Source organism: Hippoglossus hippoglossus, chromosome 5, assembly GCF_009819705.1.
Source record: "Hippoglossus hippoglossus isolate fHipHip1 chromosome 5, fHipHip1.pri, whole genome shotgun sequence".
Taxonomy (NCBI): Eukaryota; Metazoa; Chordata; class Actinopteri; order Pleuronectiformes; family Pleuronectidae; genus Hippoglossus; species Hippoglossus hippoglossus.
Genome location: NC_047155.1, coordinates 27,120,468 through 27,141,422, shown reverse-complemented (window position 1 = coordinate 27,141,422; position 20,955 = coordinate 27,120,468). Strand labels below are relative to the sequence as shown.

Sequence of the window (20,955 nt, the reverse complement as noted above, 5' to 3'; positions counted from 1 at the left end):
TCAGTCGTGCACAAGCAGCACGCCTGGCTGGCTGCCTCTCTGTGGCAGGTGGTCTGACTGACAGTTTGCCCTGCTTGTCTATCTGGCCCTTGAGGCTGCGGCTAAAAATAGATCGCAGCTCTGAGGGCCACATCATCATTGTCAGCAGGGGCGACGTCACCGTGCAGCTGGGATGGGCCAGCAAGGGGCTTCATTTCCTCTGCCACCAGAGAGTGGGGGTGCATCGTAGAGCAGTGAGAACAGAGGATACTGAGAGAGAGAGAGAGACGTGCACTGTCCACATGTGATGCATATGGTGCACGAGCTAGTTTGATAACGACATAGCACGATCAAAGTCTGATATAATGAATGTATTCCACAGTAACTCAATACCTACATGTTCTAGAAATAATAATAATAATAATAGTAATAATAATAATAATATTACATGCATGCATTTTAATTTCTAATCTTGAGATATCCAGTCCGATAAAATAGAGATTAGTTTGTATTTTGCGTGAGTTTATGGCCACATGACTGGAAATATATATTAAATATATTAAATAGATAATTACATTTATTCATAAATAGTAAATAGAAACACATTCACAATCCCAGTTTCATTGCAAAACAAAACAACAGGTCACACTGACAATAAAAATGTGTTCTTATAAACGGTATGGCTGAGGTTTTGCAACATTTTGATACAGATTTTATCGATTTATTATTTATTATTTGTTATTCCCTGCTTCAGTTCATTTGAGCATTGCGCCACCGACTGGTGTTCCAGCAGCATTGTGATGCGGCGTTCAGGTGCTGTCGGGAATCACAATTTTAACTGACTACTGAGGACTCCCGGGGCATGTCCTCTATATATTAATCTTTAGCTTGTTTTTTGCTCAAAGCAAACTCGTTGTCATATAAGTTCTACGATAATAGTTCACATTTACAGACACAAATTGACTTCAGACTTTATTTAAATTCCACTTAAAGAGCCTTTTAGAAATGACTTTGACAATAATCCAAAGCATTAAGATTGTATGTCAGTGTTGTGGGTTATATTGAAAAATTTAATTTACATAATATATATTACTTAATGGTCAGCTGAGAAGATCATATTTTAATTTTGGATTTATTTTCTATTTTAATAAAAATGATTTAGACAGTTGTGATGTTTGGACACAGTCCCACATTTAGAAGATGGAAATATGAAAACCCATAATTAATAATTGGATATAATAAGAATTTGATTTGCATCAACATAGTTTGAATTGTTGGGGAAGTATTCTGTCTTTTGGATGAAATTACTACAAGGATATATCAAGTTCAACATTAAGATGGATGAGTTTTAGTTAAGGATATCTTTTCGTCTCTGTCAGTGTTATAACTTCATCATGTTGTCCATAAAAGCTGCTCAGGTCCTTTACAGGGAAATCTACCGTTTACGAGGGTCATTGAACGTCTTATCTAACGCTCTGCTCACGTCACCAGTACGCGACAGAAAGGGGTGAAAGGTTCCTGTCTGGGCTGGTCTGTGATGGTTCCATGGACCTGGAGCTGTAGACTTCCTGAAGAAAGATGAGTGTAAACGTTGTTTTTAAGTCTCTTCATGTCGGCCGGCGGCTGCTCGCCGGTAACGCGAGGAGTGCTGGGAAGGCAGTGCTGCATGTGGAGCAGCAGAGGTTGATCAGGACTCACTGCAGACAACTGGCTTATGCTAAAGATCTGTTCCTGGGTCAGGTCAACAAGGTAAGACACCTTTCATTAAAGACTTCAGCTCAGAGGGTTCAGGTTGGTAGTTTGAAACCAAAGACTAAATAACAGAAACAAGGACTCTGTCTCCACTTGACCCCTGAGGGGATTATGACACCACGGGAAATACTGTGACATGTCCAGTTATTGTCCAGTTGTTCATTTTATTCTATTCTATGTATTTATCGTAGTATAATTTTTTACTTTTATGACAAATTTTACACCTTTTGTATTTGCTAATTTGGAGCTTTTCACACAATCATACTTATATGATTGTGTGAAAAGACAACAATAAACATCTTGAATCAAATCAGTATCCTTTGGAAATCAGTATCCTTTGGGATAATATATATGTGTGTGTATAAATGTATAAATACACACACACATATATTATCCCAAAGGATACTGATTTGATTCAAGATGTTTATTGTTGTCCAAGTATGATTGTGTGAAAAGCTCCAAATTAGCAAATATAAAAGGTGTAAAACACACACACACACACACGAAGACAAGAATTAAAATGATCCTGTTTCTTTTTTCTCCTTTTTTAAATGAAGCCCTAGTTTACAGAACAGACTGTCGCTGTCATCCTTAAAGTCTGTAGCCCACTTTCTGCAACTGGCTGTGACCTTGTAATAAAATCTACATTTATAAAAGTAAATCTAAATAAATATTCTCTTGAATGAAAAATATATAATATCCATTCAATTGGTTCACACTGGTGCCGTACTGAAAGACCCATACTAATAAAGGTGTACTGTAACACCCCTTATGTATACAATCTTGAGTTTCAGACCGTTCAAACTTTTCAGTTGTATTCAATCACCACCACTAACCAGGAGAAGAAGCCATGTCTTATGAACTGTACTGTAAAGTGCTTTGAGTGGTCATCAAACCTTTTTACCATTATGTAGAGCTCCTGGAAACATCTCCAGTGGGCCTCTGTATCAGTCAGCATTCATCATCAATAATCCAGAACCAAAGTTAGAGACACAAGTTGTGAGACAGTTTCTTGTGTGATTTACACTCACAAACGAGGCCAGTCTCCTCCATCAGGTTTGACCGGCGACGTCCGCTAACAACTGGTTTGAAGAGCTGCTGAGTCCTGATTGGTGCACAGAGGAATATGACCTCAGCCCATGTCCCCATGAAAACACTTGGCAGAGCTACACAAGTCCTTGTCTTTATTTAGGACCACCCTGCTCTTAGTAAGAAGAATTCAGAACATTTCACATCAAGCTAAATATTCAACACTATATACGACCCTCATCAACTAAGCAAAAACTAATTTCTTATCCAAGCCTAAACACAACACACATTAATTCACACATCCAACAAACGAGCTCAACCTCATTACCTTCATATCTGATCAGCTGAAATGAAATATGTAAAAAATGAATAAATAAATATGCGTAACATATAATCACACTTATAATGATAACAACAACAATACCATTATTTGTATTACATCATATGTATATATAATTATGAAAACATATCAATACCCTATATAACGTCCTTTTATTTTAATTTATATTTTATCCTTCACCAACTGAAACAACACCCACATCCTCCTTAATTCAATTTTATTTGTAGCTTACAAAACATACATTATCATATTGCACTTAACATAGTAAGGTCAAGAAAGTTCCCATAACAAACAAACATTTGGCGACTTTGAATTCTAACCACCCTAACCACCCCAAATTACTTTTGCCCTGGAGATATTATTGTACACCCAAGACTAAGACATTGTCCAACTTGTGGTGACAAAAAATAAATATATAAGACAAAGCCAGGTTTAATTATCAAGACACATTTGAATGCACTCAATACTTGAAATACTTTTTTTCTCTATGATCGCACACCGTGTTGATTAGTTATTTTCCTTTTTGTCTTTTCCAAGTTGTTCTTTCTTCCAGTGTAGTGATGTAGGAGGGTCTGCTTTATGTTATTTGGAACATAAATATTTGAATCATCAGAAGAACACAATTTATTTTATAAAATAAGAATAATGTGCTGCCTGTGACACCAGAGGACAACTTTCATTTTGTGTTGAAAGAAAGAAAAAATCTTGTTCCCAGGAATAAAAGTGAAAACCTCAGCTGTATATTTCTTACTGCAGAGCACATGATGAGAAAAGTATTAGCCTGTGAACTTGATCTGCTTTTCACTCAGTCGTATTTCACAGAGTGGGACACTGTGAGTGTAGCAGCTCAGCAGGTGACACAATCAGAAAAGATGTAAACCTGCCTGAGCTGTTTCAAAGTGCGTGATGAAAATGATGTAAAGTTACATTTATTTGAAAAATCTATTAATCTTAAATTATCAGACTTACTTATACATACAGTTAATTCAGGAAACGAGCCCATTGATCAACATGATCTTTGTCTGCTGAATTCAGTGAAAAATCAAGATGCTCATTTTCTCTCACTTGATTTTTCTTTTGGCTGATTAAACTGGATTTTGTATCTGCAGTGGTAGCGTCTGAACTCAGAAGTAGAAACGCATCTCTACTTGTGTTTTCTGTTTGATGCTGTTAGATGCTAAAACAGTCTGCCCCTCCTCCAGGCCGAGGTCTTCCCTTATCCCGAGATTGGAAATGAAGAACTGGAGGAGCTCAACCAGCTCGTTGCACCAGTGGAAAGGTTCTTCAGCGAGCAAGGTGAGGGAAGAGTTAAAATAAAAACTGCAAATGTGATTAGCAGCATACAGCATTAATACGCATGAGTTGGGATCTGACAGACTTGTCTTTTGTGCTTTAAGTCGACTCAGCTAAGATTGACCAAGAAGCTAAAATCCCTCAGGAGACGTTGGATGGGCTGAAGGAGCTTGGACTGTTTGGAATCATGATTCCTGAGGAGTACGGTGAGGCGGCTGTGACCTGAATCCAGATCCACCACTTTGACCAATCGTTTACTAATTCATGTTTAACCATCAAAACCTAAGGAATATCTTAACCGCTGAATCATTTATTGGTGCGAGAATCTGTTGCTAGGAAACATTCTTTGTTTTCTTTATCTCTTCCTACATGGAAAAATAATATTGTTTAACCCAAAATAATTCAGCCTAATGTTAATTTAGTGAAATATGACTTGATATCATTAGTATTAGTATAAGTACATTTTGTTTGTAAATTGCCCAATCCTAACATACATTATCTCAAGGCATTTTACATATTAAGGTCCATACCTGAAAAATCATAGAGAAACCCAACAGTTGCCACAATATGAAAACACTTTGGGGACTGTGGAGAAAAAAATAGCCTCATTAACTGGAAGAAACCTCCAGAACCAGAGCCAATGTGGGAGTCTGAGGCCACCTGCCTCGACTGGTTGGGGTGAGCCGAAAAGAGGGGAGACAAGAAAGAGAGAGGAGGAGGGAGGGGGAATAGAGGAGGAGAGAGAGACACGTAATCGTGAGAACAGTTGCCTAACTATCATATATTTGTTTTATTAATAACCTACATTTGATAATATTATCCTTTGCTACAGTCTAAATATGTCAGATATTAAGTTGGTTGCTTTAGCTACACAGCAGTTTCAACATGTACGTACATGGTGCAAATATTAATTAACATCTGATCAGTACATTAGATTTAGTTTGTGGAGTGCAAACTGTAAATCTGCACATAGAACTGAGTTATATAGAGTTCACACAATTGAGTCAGGACTGTCTCCAGAGTTTACCTTTCACATATGAACAAAGCAGAAGGAGATTCTCTGGTCAGACACGTTCAAAAGGTGAGCGGTTGTGCAGCAAACAGGAGGCAGCACATCGACACTAACATTGGCCCATATCACTAAAATCTCTTGAATCTCAGTTTTGCATCTTTCACGTGTTAGAAACATCATCAACACACACACTCACTCTGGGTGAATCCAGCGCATGATCTCCTGCTGTATTCTCACATGAGCTCATTCGGACATTCTCCAGAGTTGTTACTGGGGGACTGGCCAGAGAAATTCCGGAGCCTCTCACGCGAACATTTGCGCTCCCACATACAGCCCATACAGTTCTCACATACTTGAAATGATCAGGAGTGAGGTGTGTGTCTGACAAAGTCAAAGCAACATTTCATCAGCAGGTTCACATTTCTCCAATCAAAGCTAAAATAGTGAAGTGAAGCCACAGTGGCAGTGGATTCAGGAAGTATTCAGACACCTTCACATTTAGTTTTATTTCAAATGGATGAAATTCATCTGTCCATCATTCTATACTCAATAACCCATAATGACAAATTGACAACATGTCATAAAGATTTTTTGGAATTGTACTTCAAATCAAAACCTGAAACAGTTCATCTATAAATAGCGTCCAGGCCTTTAGTTCAGTTCTTAGTTGAAGCCCCTTTGGAAGCAATTACAGCTCCGGGTTTGTACAAGCTTTGCACACATGGATTTGGGCGGTTTGTCTAATTCCTCTTGGCAGATTCCCTCTGTACAAAGAGCGTAATTAAAGAACTGTGTCAGTGTTTGTGTTTGTTCAGCCCAATTACTATAAACTGTGTATCTTCACAATACTACAAACAATTCATAGTCAAAGTGTGTTCTTTGTTTTGTTTTGTGGCCTAGTAGTTTGTGTTTTTCCTGCACTAGACACAGCCAGTGTTTCTGTTACACTCGACATGCTTGTATCATCGTGCAGCAATGTCAATATCATGACTGCTTCTTTTGCTTTTGGAGGAAAACATCGATATGTTTGTGTGCTTTCTTGCAGGGAGTTAGATGAGACGATTGACACAACGCCAGATTAGCTGTTTCCTCTTATTTCAAATCTTTATGCCTCACACATATATTAGAAATACAGTCCTGCTGTCATGTCATGACTCAGACTGAAGGCCGTGTCTCCTCTTTTCCTCCCAGGGGGCCTCGGACTGTCCAACACCATGTATGCACGCCTGGCAGAGATCACCTCATTAGACGGCTCCATTGCTGTAACACTGGCTGCACATCAAGCCATCGGACTGAAGGTAAAAATAAAAGAGTGGCTAATCATCTACTTTCCATGTCTGTGATGTGGTCAATCTATAATCGAGTTTTAGTTCATAATTACAGCAGCGGTTGAAACATTACATGAGGTCTGAGACTGCTCTGTGTGATTCAGGGGATCCTGATCGCAGGGAGCGAAGCCCAGAAGCAGAAGTATTTACCCACCCTGGCCACTGGAGAACACGTCGCTGCTTTCTGTCTGACAGAGCCTGGGAGGTAAAGACACTGACAGCTCATATACAGCTTGTTTGCAATGTCCCTCTGCAGACACAGTTATGTGTAGAGCCTCATGTATGAACATATATGCAAATAGCAGGAGGTGGAGGTGAGGACTAAGTGAATTCCCTGTGGAGTCTGACATTTCCCATTCCAGGACACCATAGGATGAGGAATAATTGTGCCTACTAATGAGGGTTCAGTAGGTGTCAGTCTGTGAGAAGTTACTGTGGTTGTGGGTGAAGCAGGACTTTATATACAGACAAAATAAAGCAGGCTACACGTAGAAATATTCATATATTAAAAAATATATATATTTTTCTGACATCTATTCATAAATATATACATAAAGATTATTTGAAAACTAACAAATTTGATATTTTTTATACAGATTGTCAGTCTCTGGTTTCAAATATTCTTAGAAATTATTTCCTTGGAGGGAGCAGAATCAAACCTCTCTGAACATTACAATGAGAAATAACAACTGTGGAGAGTTTGGTCATAAAATACTAATGATTTATCAGCCTTCCCCACAATCATGAGACATGAGACTCCAGTAAGGACATAAATGGGCCATGTTTCCCTTATTTTACTTACTGCTCCATTGTAGAGGGCTGGAACTAAACTTAATTACTGGTTTAGCTGGTCCTCTTTACTCTCCTCTCACTAATTAATTATTATTTTTTGTCTCCTCTGTTTGTTATTTTATATTTCACTTCGTATAGGTACTTGTGAAAGTGAAATGTAGTGTCCCTTTTTTCTATTTGTTGAAAAAAGTAAAGTAAAGGTTACAAGTGATATGTTTTCAATATCTGGTTTATCCTACTTATGTAAATGCCAGGACCAGGTAAATGTATCTGTGATTTAAAAAGAAACATGAATTAGTTTAAATTATCTTTTTCTGTTGATCAGAGTCAACAAAGCCACATTTCATACACATTCAAGATAATAAAACATGAAAAGATGAAAACTTTTCCTGGTCACTAGACCTGGCAAAAGTAAATAGCAGTAGTGGAATATTGACCAGTTTGAGGAGTCACTTTATAAGAATCAAAATGTCTCCTTCCAACCAATCACGGAGCACTGTGTGATAGCATCTGTACTTCGTGTCTCAGCAGTAGATCCACTTACACTCTTATCTTAATTTCAGTGGAAGTGATGCAGCTTCCATTCAGACCCGAGCCACCCTGTCAGAAGACGGGAAACATTACCTGATCACCGGCTCTAAAGTAAAAAAACGTTCTTATCTAATCTAATCTAATCAACCGTGAAGTCCTCCCACACTGTTCCTCCATTATTAAACTCTGAAGATCCTCTGTCTTTTCATTTGTGTTTTCAGATCTGGATCTCAAACGGAGGGATGGCAGAAATCATGACGGTGTTTGCCAGGACGGAGGTGACAGTAGATGGCGTGAAGAAAGATAAGATTTCTGCATTTATCGTGGAGCGAGCTTTCGGGGGGATCACCAGCGGCAAGCCTGAGGACAAACTGGGCATCAGAGGCTCCAACAGTGAGTTCTCCTCAAGTTTGCATCGAAGAATGAGAAGCTTCACTTAGGGATTCACTATATGGATTTTTTCAACCGACCCCGATAACCAATATTACCTGTGACCGATACTGATACCAATAATCGATAATCTCCCATTTTTGTATTTTAAAAGGTCTTGCACATTTAAGAAAGGCTCAGATGTAGTGAGCATAGGTGGATGATTTATTATTCCATAGCTCTGACCTAACCTACAACAAACAACAAATCTGACTCTTCACATGGTAACTGCATTATACAGGGCAGCTAGGGACACATCTGGAAAGAACCAGCAGCTTGGGAGAGTATAACACCGTTCTTAATGTGTTTTAACTGGCAAGACCCTAGGTCTCCCACCACAGAAAAAGTAGCGCAAGTATCGGGTCTATTTATCGGCTTAAATGTTTTTATTGGAATAATAAGAGGGAGCATATTATTCTCGACCCTGATAATTACAGTGCATTCCCTACTTTCACATATTTTGAGTTTGTGCTTTTTTTCTTCTGTCCAGCGTGTGAAGTGTCCTTTGACAATGTCCCAGTGCCATTAGAGAATGTAATCGGAGAAATAGGAGGTGGATTCAAGGTGAGCTTCATACTGTCCTCAACACAACCTGTGTTACATGAGTGTGTCTGTAAGGGTATGTGAACGTTTGCTTTGTGTTGGACAGATTGCCATGAACATCCTGAACTCAGGGAGGTTCAGTATGGGAAGTTCTTCAGCTGGGATGATTAAAAAGCTCATAGGTAAAAACCCTGTACAAGAGAATTGAATAAGAGCTTGTGTGTGATTAGTAAAATGTCTTAAGTCTGACATCGTCTACGTCTGACTCTCTGTAGAACTGAGCTCTGAGTACGCAGCAACCAGGAAGCAGTTTAACAAAAGCCTGAGTGAATTCGGTATGATTCAGGTACAGTCCACTTTCCTCCCACAGGAATCAAGTGAACAACCTTCACCTCTCAGTCTCAGAAGTGAATAAGTGTGTGTTGGTTACTGCAGGAGAAGTTTGCTCTGATGGCTCTCAATGCCTTTGTGATGGAGAGCATGGCGTACCTGACAGCAGGGATGATGGACAGGCCAGGACTCCCAGACTGTTCTATAGAGGCCGCCATGGTCAAGGTTAGAAATCTCTCTCACTAAGATTTGTTCGTTCAAAATCAAATTAAAACACCATAATGGATAATGATGTGTTTTTCTTTATCTCCTGTTCAGGTGTTCAGCTCAGAGGGAGGCTGGATTTGTGTGAGCGAAGCTCTTCAGGTCCTCGGAGGTCTGGGTTACACAAAGAATTACCCCTACGAGCGCTACGTCAGGGACTGTCGCATCCTGCCTATCTTTGAGGTACGCTGGAAATATTCAGCCAATATAACCAGGGCTATAGTTTCCATGGAGGACTAAAGATCATGTCCTTTGTTTTTCCTGAAAGTTGTTAGAGAAGAAGTTGGTTCTTCTCCTTCGTCTTTTATACTAAAACAGATTGAGAAAACTTTCAAACAACATTTGGACCACTATTTGGAAGAAACGATTTCAATAATATTCCGATATTGTCCACAGTGTCTGATTGGGTGGATGGGAATTAGGACTGAACTATAGTTGGTTTGTTCAGAGAATCAATCTGTAAGTGGCCACCAGGTGGCGCGTTTGTCTTAATATCAAATCACATGGATTAAATGTACGGTTGATGTTTTGTGTTATTCTCTAGGGCAAAGGTCTCTTTTAATCTATGGATAAACAGATTTACAGTTTATCATTGAACCAGTCTATCTCTGTGTGTTATAATCCAAATGAGATTATCCACATATTAAGAGCATCTTGTGCTTTTGTTGAGTAGAAAAATGATGGACTCTTCTAAATATGAAAATGTAGTGTGGTGTGTGTGTGTGTGTGTGTGTGTGTGTGTGGTGGTGCCTGCATCATCATATACATATATAGTATGATAAATATGAGGTGTGCAGTGTATTAATTGTGTTGTGTGTTTTTCAGGGCACCAATGAAATCCTGAGGATGTACATCGCTCTCACTGGGATGCAGTATGCTGGCAAAGTTATGACTGGGAAAATCAAGTAAGAATATGGAGGTTGTACAGTCTGAAGCTGTGAGAGATATTCATATAATATTGACCTTATGAAATATGCTACTGTTCAAATGTTTTAGCCACTAAACATAAATTGAGAAAGCTTTCAAAAACAGTTTTTATTCATCCGGTCAACTTAATGCAAAGTGCAGTAAATCAGAGCAGTGTTAGCTGTTTGCCTTAAAATCTGCACCAGTTCTCTTTGTTACACTCACACACAAGTTGTTTGAGGTTGTTGGCATGTAGTCTGTTGTGACCATCTCTGAAACCCGTCTCTTTATATGATCCCACACTGACTCATTGATGTTGACATCGACATTTGCTCCAATCCCTCAATCTGTGCTCTGCCCTGCTTCCAGGGAGATGAAGAAAGGAAACATCGGTCTTGCTTTGGGGATGGCGGGCAAGAAACTGAGGAGCTCATTCGGAGGCTCAGTGGACCTTGGCCTGACGGGCAAAGACGGCGTGGTGCATCCCAGCATGGCAGTAAGAACTTTGTCTTAACACTAACAGACTTGTTGGTTATCCTGAAGAGGCTCAGCAGTTTTCTGTTTGCAGGAAAGTGCCAAGAAGCTGGAGCAGAATGTGAGCCTCTTTGGATCGACAGTGGAGGGCCTGCTTTACAGATACGGAAAGGTAACATTTCATTTATAATTTATTCTGGAAAATATAAGAGACTCACAGCTGTGGGTATTTTCTGAACAAATGTTTCCAATTCCTTTGAGAATAAATTCCATTCTCCTCAAACGGCTGAATGTACGCGTTGCTTCGTTATGTCATAAGAGATGTGTTCATATCTTCCAGTCAGTGTTTGAGGGATGTTCATCCGTAGGACATCTGCTCCGGACTCTCTTTTCCTCTGAGAAAACTTCTATACTAAACTTCTATGTGCTTTTGTAATCACGGCTCTCCCCAAAGAAGCTGTAAACCTCTTGGAAACAGCTCAGCTTTCCAAATCCCCACTTCCTGTATCACTTGACTCCATTTTGTTCCAGCACAGTGTCCTCAGTGGGCTTTTAATCGCACTGTACTCCTCATTATACTGCTCAAAGCGAAGGAAATCATACCTTTTAATTGTTTTTTACTGGTTTATTCTCTTTAGCCTTTACAGATGAGACCAGGGGATGATATTTTTAGAAAATTTTTAGGGTTAGAGTCTTTTTATGTATTAAATTATGGTTAGGGACTAAGGCTGTGTCTGAAATTGCTCACAAATCACTATATAGTCCAATATATAGTGAGTTCCTCATTTTGTAGTGCTGTCTGAATGTTATGTGAATTTTATATCCTATGTGTTGGACTCATTGTATCCCACAGTGCATCCTGAATATTAGTGTACAACCGATGGTCACTACCCGAGCAATATATTCCATCATGCATTGTACTCACGGAGTTCACAGAAAAAAAAATAAAAGGGAGAGAGACGATAGTAGAGAGGGCCGCACGCCTCAGACTCTCTCTCTCTCTCTCTCTCTCTCTCTCTCTCTCTCTCTCTCTCTCTCTCTCTCTCTCTCTCTCTCTCTGGCGAATCTACTCCAACTTATTCTAATCAAAAATATATAAATTATACTGAGAATAATGACAATCAGGTTTAGATTTGCCGACATTTTCCTGTCTGTTTTTTAGTGTGCGTTCCTAAACTCATGGTGAAGTGCTGCTGATTTGTGCAGAGGGAAAAAATGTTAGTTGCTACAAGGCATCAGGTAATCAGTGCATCGATGATTAATTGTTCATTATTTAAACAGGCCCTTGTCATCAGAGGTGAAGGACTAAACTACATCAATGAATATATGTAGAATGAATGAAGATATGAATATGAGTTATTGAAGACCACAATTCTGAAAAGAGTTAAGTTATTATAAAGTGACATTTTTCTTCACCTACCATAAATAGCTATGTAAATGGTGAGCTAAGGTGTGACTATGTGCTGTAATAATCATCTGTGTCTATTCAGATGCCTCGCACCGAGATGTCTGTTTTAGTTCTTTATCTTTTTTTTAAGATTTAAACTTGCCAAAATAAGAGAATCATATTCTCAGGAAACTAGACCACATAGGTTAAACGTATTAACACAGATGTAATCTTGGTGTCTCTATAAGGTCAAAGAATCTCTAAACACAGGAAGTAATTCATCTCAACTCAAGAGCAAAATCTAAAGTGTCTTCTAAGCACCAGTGAGCGTGTGTTCCATCTACAGCTCAACCTCTTTATGTAACCTATGCAGATCAGCCAGGAACAAATTTCACTTCAGAGAACTACTCCTTTTTTCTGACTTGAGGTTTACAGGAACTTTATTACATTACCTGATAAATTACAAATGAATGTACAATAGATTTCCCTCACACTCACTAAATTACAGAGACACAATAAAGCAACTTGTGTCCTTTCTTCACTGATGCTGTCAGACCATAGTGGACGAACAGCTCATCCTGAAGAGAGTAGCAGATGTGCTGATCAACCTCTACGCCATGACAGCTGTCCTGTCCAGAGCCAGCCGCTCCATCAGCATCGGCCTCAGGAATCATGATCACGAGGTGTGTACGGTACACACACACACACACACACACATGCTCATCCCTTCATGTTACTATAACCACTACTTGCCTAACTCCGACACAGGAGGAGTTGATGAATAAATTATAACTTATATGTCCACGTACTTTAAAGCTAAATTATAGTCCGTTAAGTAAAGCTTTAGTGTAAACACTTTGCTGCCCATGTGGTGACACACAAATGTTAAGTCCCTGCATTCGATGACAATGTCATGATTCAGTAAGTAGGTCACCTCTTCATTATCTTCAGTGTATTTGTCTTAATGAAATACACATTGTTATCTAATTAGATGAGGCTGTTTTCATTTGGTGCAGGAAGCTGTCGTCTGCAGAAAGAGATTAAAACAGCAGCTTATCACAGTGTGTCACCGCTAGTTCGTTTCCTTCTCTTCTTTTTTGTTGTAAACTTGATTCCTTTGAACTGTCGTCTGCATGTTCTTTGATCTATTGGTAACTCAAATGAGTGGTTACTATCATTTATTTTCATTTCAATATTTTTAGAGATCTGTAACCTGTGCTCCTCCATTTTCATGGAAGAAAGGGTTTTAGCAGAGTGGAATAGGTGGAGAGGGACACAGGACTGTAAACTCAAACTGTAGCTGTGTGTGTATTTGTGTGCGTGCATGTGTGTAATCAGAAACAGGGATGTAGAACAAAACAAATCCTCCACAGAGACACATTAAATAAGTAACTGGAGGCTTTTTCTCATCCACTTCTGCGACACCCTTGTGTGTTTCACATGTGAAGCTCTGCACATGAGATTTCTTTTCACTGTTCAACAATAAGTCCACTTGTATTTTTTATGTAAAACACACACACACACACACACATCATATCTTAGTGTGTTCCACTGCAAAGATCCCTGTTCATATCCGTTTTTAGGACTGAAATGTTTGGCCTGAGGTTCACAAACTAAGACAAGATGCAAACCAAGTCTTCAGTCATTTAGTTAATCTGGTTTAGTTCCACTGTCATGCCAAAACTTGTTTCTGTACACATTTTATCGATGAAATTGTGCGTAATGTTTCCAATTACTGTGTCGGGTTGTATTTGCAGATAAAAATAGAACCAGCTACAAATGTTTACAATCGTCTTTCTTCACATTTGGTTGCAGTTGATCCTTTGAACTGGCTGCTTGATATTTTGCTTTCATTTCTGCGAGTCGTTTCTCCTCCGAGCTTTTTGTCTGCAGGCTTTGATGAACGCTTTGTGTTCTTCATTTTTCTAGGTGTTGCTCACAAACACGTTCTGCAGCGAAGCTTTCTTCAAGAACAATTACATGATGGCTCAGTTGCAAAAGCGTAAGTACAACACTAAATGGTAATTGAGAACAGCCCCGTGCTTTTTTCTTTTTACTGCGTTTCTGTAGCAAAGATTTGCATGTGTTGCGGAATTTCCCCACCAAACCCCACATACCAACACTCAAACCCCTGCTGCTTTTCATTGTCACACTGTGTGCATTGTTTTTTAATGACCTGTATGGAAGTTATATTGTGACATTATCCAGAAAAGGGAGAATGGTGTATTTTGTGTTTAACAAAGGAAAAAGCAGCTTGTAATTCTTATCTCAATTTGTTCTAGACTCTCCCGAGAACAACGACGCCAACATCAAGAAGATCGCCAGGGACGTGTTGGAGAACAGAGCGTACATCTGCGCTCATCCTCTCGAGAGAACATACTGAGCTCTCCCATGTGACCACGACACTGTGTCTTGATTGGACAATAAGGGCGAGTCAAGTCACAGACAGTGATTTGCATTTGCATTAGTCCTGCTTTGTTTGACATCTGACATTAAATTAAGAGATTTATGTTAATAGTTACCTTTTCTTATTAACCATGACTTCAAAAATAAAACTAAATAAAACTATTTTGGTGGAATTTTATTAAGTTCTATCTGAAGTGGTCTTTAATTTGACATCTACAATCATTGTACAAGACTAGTTTTAATGCTTCTCATTCTATTCAGCTTGCAAGGTCCAGTTTTCGAGGCTTCCAGCTTCAGACTGTTCCTGAATGGCTGGACAGCTCGTGTGTGTGTGTGTGTGTGTGTGTGTGTGTGTGTGTGTGTGTGTGTGTGTGTGTGTGTGTGTGTGTGTGTGTGTGTGTGTGTGTGTGTGTGTGTGTGTGTGTGTGTGTGTGTGTGTGTGTGTGTGTGTGTGTGTGTGTGTGTGTGTTCAGTTGGTACTTTTTAAAAGTGGAGATACTCTTCTCCTCTGTGAGAGAAAGGGAACTCTTTGCACAGGAAGAAACGCTTTCTGGCACCACTGCACGAAGCAACACAACTTACCACATTAAGACAGAAACCTTGTAATATTTTCTTTAGCACTTGTGGATTGTAAAAGTTCCAACCTGAACTGACATGTGGAGGTTCTTGTCGACACGAGAGGTGTGTCTGGGGGTGGCCTTGTTTTTGCTGCTGAGGCTGCCGCCCGTACAGGGGCCTGGAGGGTTAGGGAGCCTCGGCTTTGTCATCGACCAGGTTCATCACAGACTGTTGAGACAAAGGCTGACAAAGGCTGACACAAGGCTGACACAAAGACAAACACACAAAAAAACAGATGTTGGCTCAACAACTAAAAGGATTTCAGTCAGTCAACTGCGACCAGAACCATAAATTATAAACATGTTAGCAAGCATTGTGAAAAACAGACAACAAAGCAGTTGTTATTGATATTTTTATAATAACAACCTTTTAAAAAACTCAAGAGCTGTATTTACAGAGAAATATTACCCACATCCCTTCTGCTCTATGAAGATTTATAGTGAGTCATAGCTCATTGATTAGTTGTCCAGCAAACAACTTTTGTAGTCAACGTCATTTTCAGTCTCGGCAGGCAACTGCTTCTGTGATGTCTGTTCTAAAAACCCTCCGTACACTTCCTGCTCAGCGGTAAACAACAGTTAGCTGGTGAACATAGTGGAGCATTGAGCTGCTGAAGAGACTCATGATCTATGAATAAGCAACAGGTATATTCACTTCAAAGGTATGATATACTGTACGTGTATACTGCGTTTAATATGTCAATGTTCACAACTTGACAAAAATCAGTCATTGCATAAGAGTAATCTTTTAAAATCTTGTACAAACAAATAAACAATGTTCACAGATTAACCCACTATAGGCAAGACTTAGCTGCTGAGGTTCCCTATTACAACCCCAGACTTTACACTTGCAGTGTCTCCGGTTTTTAAACACTTGAAGACAGCCAGACCCCAGATTTCCTGTGTGGTAGTTAAATTAAACATTTTCCTTTAGGAATATCTAACAAATCAGCCTAAAAGCAAAATAACGAAGAACCTGGAACAGCGTTTTGACTCCTGCATTGCAGAAAAACTGGTCTGAAGTTTTCCTTCTCAGAATATTTTACTGTCCAAAGCAGGTTTGGTCTTGTCCAAGAAAATGTCACCTCATTAAAGTCCCTCAACATGTTCGGCCTATTGCCTGAATATGGGCAAAACTGAATAACCTACAGATTTCTAGATATCATTGCACATAAACAGCATTGACTTACACAAAGTAACGCAATCGAATATTTGCTGTTGTCCAAATGTTCCTGGGACTTGCAGAGTCACAGAGTGAGTCACTAATACTTCACCTTCAGCATCAGGCCTGGTTTCCTCAGTGAATACTTCTTGGGCTCATCTTTCAGTTCATCCTGAATTTTCCTCCCATGTGACACTTGAGTTCTGGGACGGGGACGCTGTCTGGTCTGCTGGTGCCAGGATGCCGCTTCCTCAGCCAGCGGCTGCACTGAGCTCTGGCTGCTTTAAGAGACTCTCCTGCAGAGCAACAGCACATCCATGGATTTTATACTTAAAAGTTCTTAATACTAATGAACTCAACAGGCCTGAGAATGATTTTACTGCAGTGGAAGGTTGGACAGACACAACAGGGCACATTATTTACAGATAATTCAGTTTAAAGTTCCTCCCTGTTGAAATGTTTTCTCCAGTGTGGTGTGGGATTGTGACTGATACTCTCTCAAATATCCTCCATCTGGAGCTTCAATCAGAACATATCAATATAACCTTTGAAAAGTTTACAGCCGAGACTGTTGTAGGAAAAAATCCGCTCTTGGATGCTGTTGAAGTGGAATATTCAGTGCATCATGGTAGGAGCTACAGACAATTGTGTCAGACGGGCTTTGGTTACTCACCAAGGAAAATGAAATGCCACACAAGCAGTTTGTATCTACCATGTGTACCAACAGCATCCAATGGTGACTGCCAAGTGCTTAGCATAGTTTGTCACAGCTTAAGATAAACTGTCGTGAGTTGTCCAAGCTTTAGCCTCAGTTAATATCTTGCCCTGCCTGATACTTTCCAGTTCACCATCTTCCTTTGGAAAGGATTATTACCTAACTGCATGAAATGTATCCTGTTGATATTTGTTTTCTGATGGGGCAGTGATTATATTATTAATGGTATTAAATTATCATATCACAGATTAGTTTTAAATTAGCAACCTACATTCAAACCACCTGAGAAAACGCAAATAACCAAATCTAACAAATCACATAAAACCAGACATAACATCCACTTGGTCAAGATTTATTTTGTGTTCATAAGCAGCTGTCATATAAATGAATGTTTTTGATCATGGCGTTTCAAAGAAAAGAGTCGGATTTGTCCTGTCTTAGCCCAATGGAACACGCCAACGAAGACAAACAGTTCCATGAAACAGTAAAGGGCTAAAAGGAAAATCGAGTCTTGAAAATATGATAAAGATGTTGCACTCTGCTGTGAATGATTAAAATCTTTCTTTTTTAAATGCTGTGTTGTGGTTTTCATTAACTCACTCCATTTGCTGCCTTTTATTTTTGTCTGACAACCTGCTGGGATCTACAGTATCATCCACTGGATCTATTGCATCTACCTGCAGATAACTTCAACAAGTAAGGTAATAAAATTGCTGGTGCACCTTTAAGACTTAAACTTAATTAAAGTAGAAGTAAACGAGACTCTTGCCACTTTATTTTAATGTAATACCTTTATTGAAGTGTAATTCTCGGGTACTTTTGGCAGCCATGCTTCAGAGTCTGTCATGTGGCCTGCAGTAAGTAACACCATGTGGCTCATGACTTTCTGTTAGATTGAGGCAGCTGTTAGTGGATACATTTATCTCCCTCCCCATTGATGAGAGTTCTCCTTGTTTGCCTGCTGAACTCCGAGAGACAATTCAGTAAACAAAAAGTTTTCATTCTGGGATTCTCTGGGACTGACACCAAGCCTCGACAATTACAGCTGATGTCGTAAGCTACAACAGAAATATCTCAACGTGACATCTGGCCTCTTAGTCAAGGAAAAGGAAAAATACACCATCCTACGACAAAATGAACGTTTACGTAAAAGTTGTACCACTTTAAGAAGTTGCATGTTTCAAGCAGTTTTATTGTATTTCAATGCACAGCCAGCTAGCTGCTTTTGACCGTCCATTACTCACACCTCCCCTAGCCCAGCTCAGCCCGTGTCTCTGGTCACCGAACTCGCCGGGGGGGTGTATGTATTCAGTAAACTGTGGCGGCTGGCTTGACGTGTGTTTTTTGACTTGTCCAATTGAGTTACCTAGGTAACGTTAGCTGGTGCTGGTATACAAGCTTTTTGACTTGTTTTTTGAGGTGTCAAATTGAGTTATCGCTACCTAGCTAACGTTAGCTGGTGCTGGTATGCTAGGCTGGTAACGTAAGGTCACAGTATTCCACCACTGTGTTCTATAAACCTCAACTTTTATCTCAAGTTAGCTAAAACTGATTAAGATGTATATTCCGTTATATTGAACATCTTAAGTCTCTTGGCGTAACTTGAAGTTCTTTAGTTCTGCTCAAAGATATACAAAATTTTCAAGCAGAGATAGCCGTACGGAATAACGCTACTTTCCCCTTAGTGCACAGAACAATGGGAACTTACGTTATAGATAGCGTTAGCTTACTGGCTATGATGAGTCATTGTGCTGCGTTATGTCAATTTGCAGACAATGAAGACAAAGTCCACAGACATAAATTCTTATTTTAAGAAGAAAAGTAGTACAGGAGAGACAGAGCCGACAGGGAAGCAGCAGCAGAGGGTTAGTGAGGAGGAGGAGGAGGATGCAGAAGAAGAGCATGACAAGGATGCACAGGCACAGACAGCATCAGTAACAGAGCACAGTGACAATGTAGGACACTAGACAGCAGGGCACCAGGAACAGGCAACAATGATCACAGACGCGAGGCAGGACTCAGCAAAAGCAGCTGTTCAACCTGATCCTGGACCAACAGGTGAAGTTATGACTGTTTGGCCCTGATAATGAAATGGATGGCTAGAGAGTAACGTTATCTGGATAAATATTTGGTCTGCATTGAGTTACAATTCATGACATAAATGAACCGCTTGAAGCCTTCTGAGTCATGTTTATTGGTAGTTGAGTTTGAATAGTCTTAATAGAATTGTCTATAGGCTGATATTATAGATGCAATTGGCAATTACATATTATTATATTAATATCAGAATAACAGATTTTTCCTTTTATTTCACCATAGATATCTCCCAGTCAAAAGCAGAGCAGCCTAAGCCGCCACAATTTAAGTACTTCCATTGAACACATCAAGGGGACAGAAGACGGTGCTTCTCTTAACACTGGTACAATACACATACATGGCTGGAATACTCTCAGAGTAAAGACTCTGCCTACTGTTATGCCGGGGTTTAAAAAATTATGAATATGAAAAGTCAACTGCAGACCCATCCTCTCTTTAAGCCTCCTTAAATTAATAATATGATAAATTAGTGAGGGAAATTAGAGACTACATTAAAACTGTTTGAGAAACCCTGTCCTCACAGCTATGCAGTACATTGCACATAGAGCACATAAAGAATCCGAAGTTGAGAATAAAGGACATTTCCTCTCTATTATGGAACAGCTAGCCAAGCATGATACCATAGTCAAAAGAAAACTGACAAGTCGAAGAAATGCAACATACCCTGGGCGTGCTACACAAAACAATATAATTGATCGCCTGGCTGAAGTGGTCCACACCTCAATAATTAGTGAAGTTGCATAAAATGAGGCTTTCAGCAATTTGGTTGATGAGACCAAAGACATAACCCAGAAGGAACAGATGTCCTTTGTAATTTGATACTTACACAATGGATCAGTATGTGAAAGCTTCCTCACCTTTGAAGCAGCACAGCGCCTGGATGCTGCAGAAGTACGGTCCTGACTGCAGAAATCCCCTTAGTAGGGCAAGCATATGATGGAGCCTCAGTCATGAGTGGAAAGAACACAGGTGTTCAAGCACGCATTAAATCAGAGGCCCCATTAACTCATTATGTTCACTGCAATGCACATTTCTTGAATCTAGTATTAGTTGACAGTGTGTGCATCCCTGAAGCCTATTGCTTCTTCTCTCTTTTGCAGAAACTGTCTTTGTGTCAGGGTCATATGTGCACCAAAGATAGCTTGAGGTACAGAGGGAGACGGTTCAGGGGGCCCCGAGAGAGTTACAAAGGCTGACAGAGACACGGTGGGCAAGTAGGTACAATGCTAGCAAGACAGTGAGGGACAGACTGCCAGCCATCATACGTCTACTAAAAGAAATATGAGAAGAGAGAAATGGGGACAGAGCTGTAGAGGCATGAGGTCTATTAGCCCAAATAGATCTCAAGTTTGTTGGCCTCCTTGCAACATTCAACGGCGTTTATGGTGAGACAAAATATCTGCCACAACTCAATTTGGAACAGCTGTTACACTTGCTGACTCTCTTTTTGGAACATTGGACAGTTGTAGAGAGGGCTCTCTGTTTAATGACATGTGGGACAATACTGTGACCCTTGCCGAGCAATGCGATATCAGTGCTGCACCTCCAGGCCATCAGATCACACCAAGC

General features: G+C 39.8%; 1 protein-coding gene across 1 annotated transcript; it reads left to right on the top strand.

Moving 5' to 3' along the window:
* The first annotated feature begins 1,460 nt into the window (after positions 1-1,460).
* Positions 1,461-14,957, top strand: acad9 (acyl-CoA dehydrogenase family, member 9). Its single transcript, XM_034585915.1, has 18 exons — positions 1,461-1,728; positions 4,303-4,396; positions 4,498-4,599; positions 6,597-6,703; positions 6,838-6,938; positions 8,089-8,167; positions 8,278-8,449; positions 8,976-9,049; positions 9,135-9,210; positions 9,304-9,374; positions 9,464-9,583; positions 9,677-9,805; positions 10,448-10,527; positions 10,898-11,024; positions 11,097-11,174; positions 12,944-13,072; positions 14,319-14,391; positions 14,672-14,957. Exons 1-18 carry the CDS (start codon positions 1,558-1,560, stop codon positions 14,770-14,772), a joined length of 1,884 nt encoding a protein of 627 aa, XP_034441806.1. The 5' UTR covers positions 1,461-1,557; the 3' UTR covers positions 14,773-14,957.
* Positions 14,958-20,955: the final 5,998 nt, after the last annotated feature.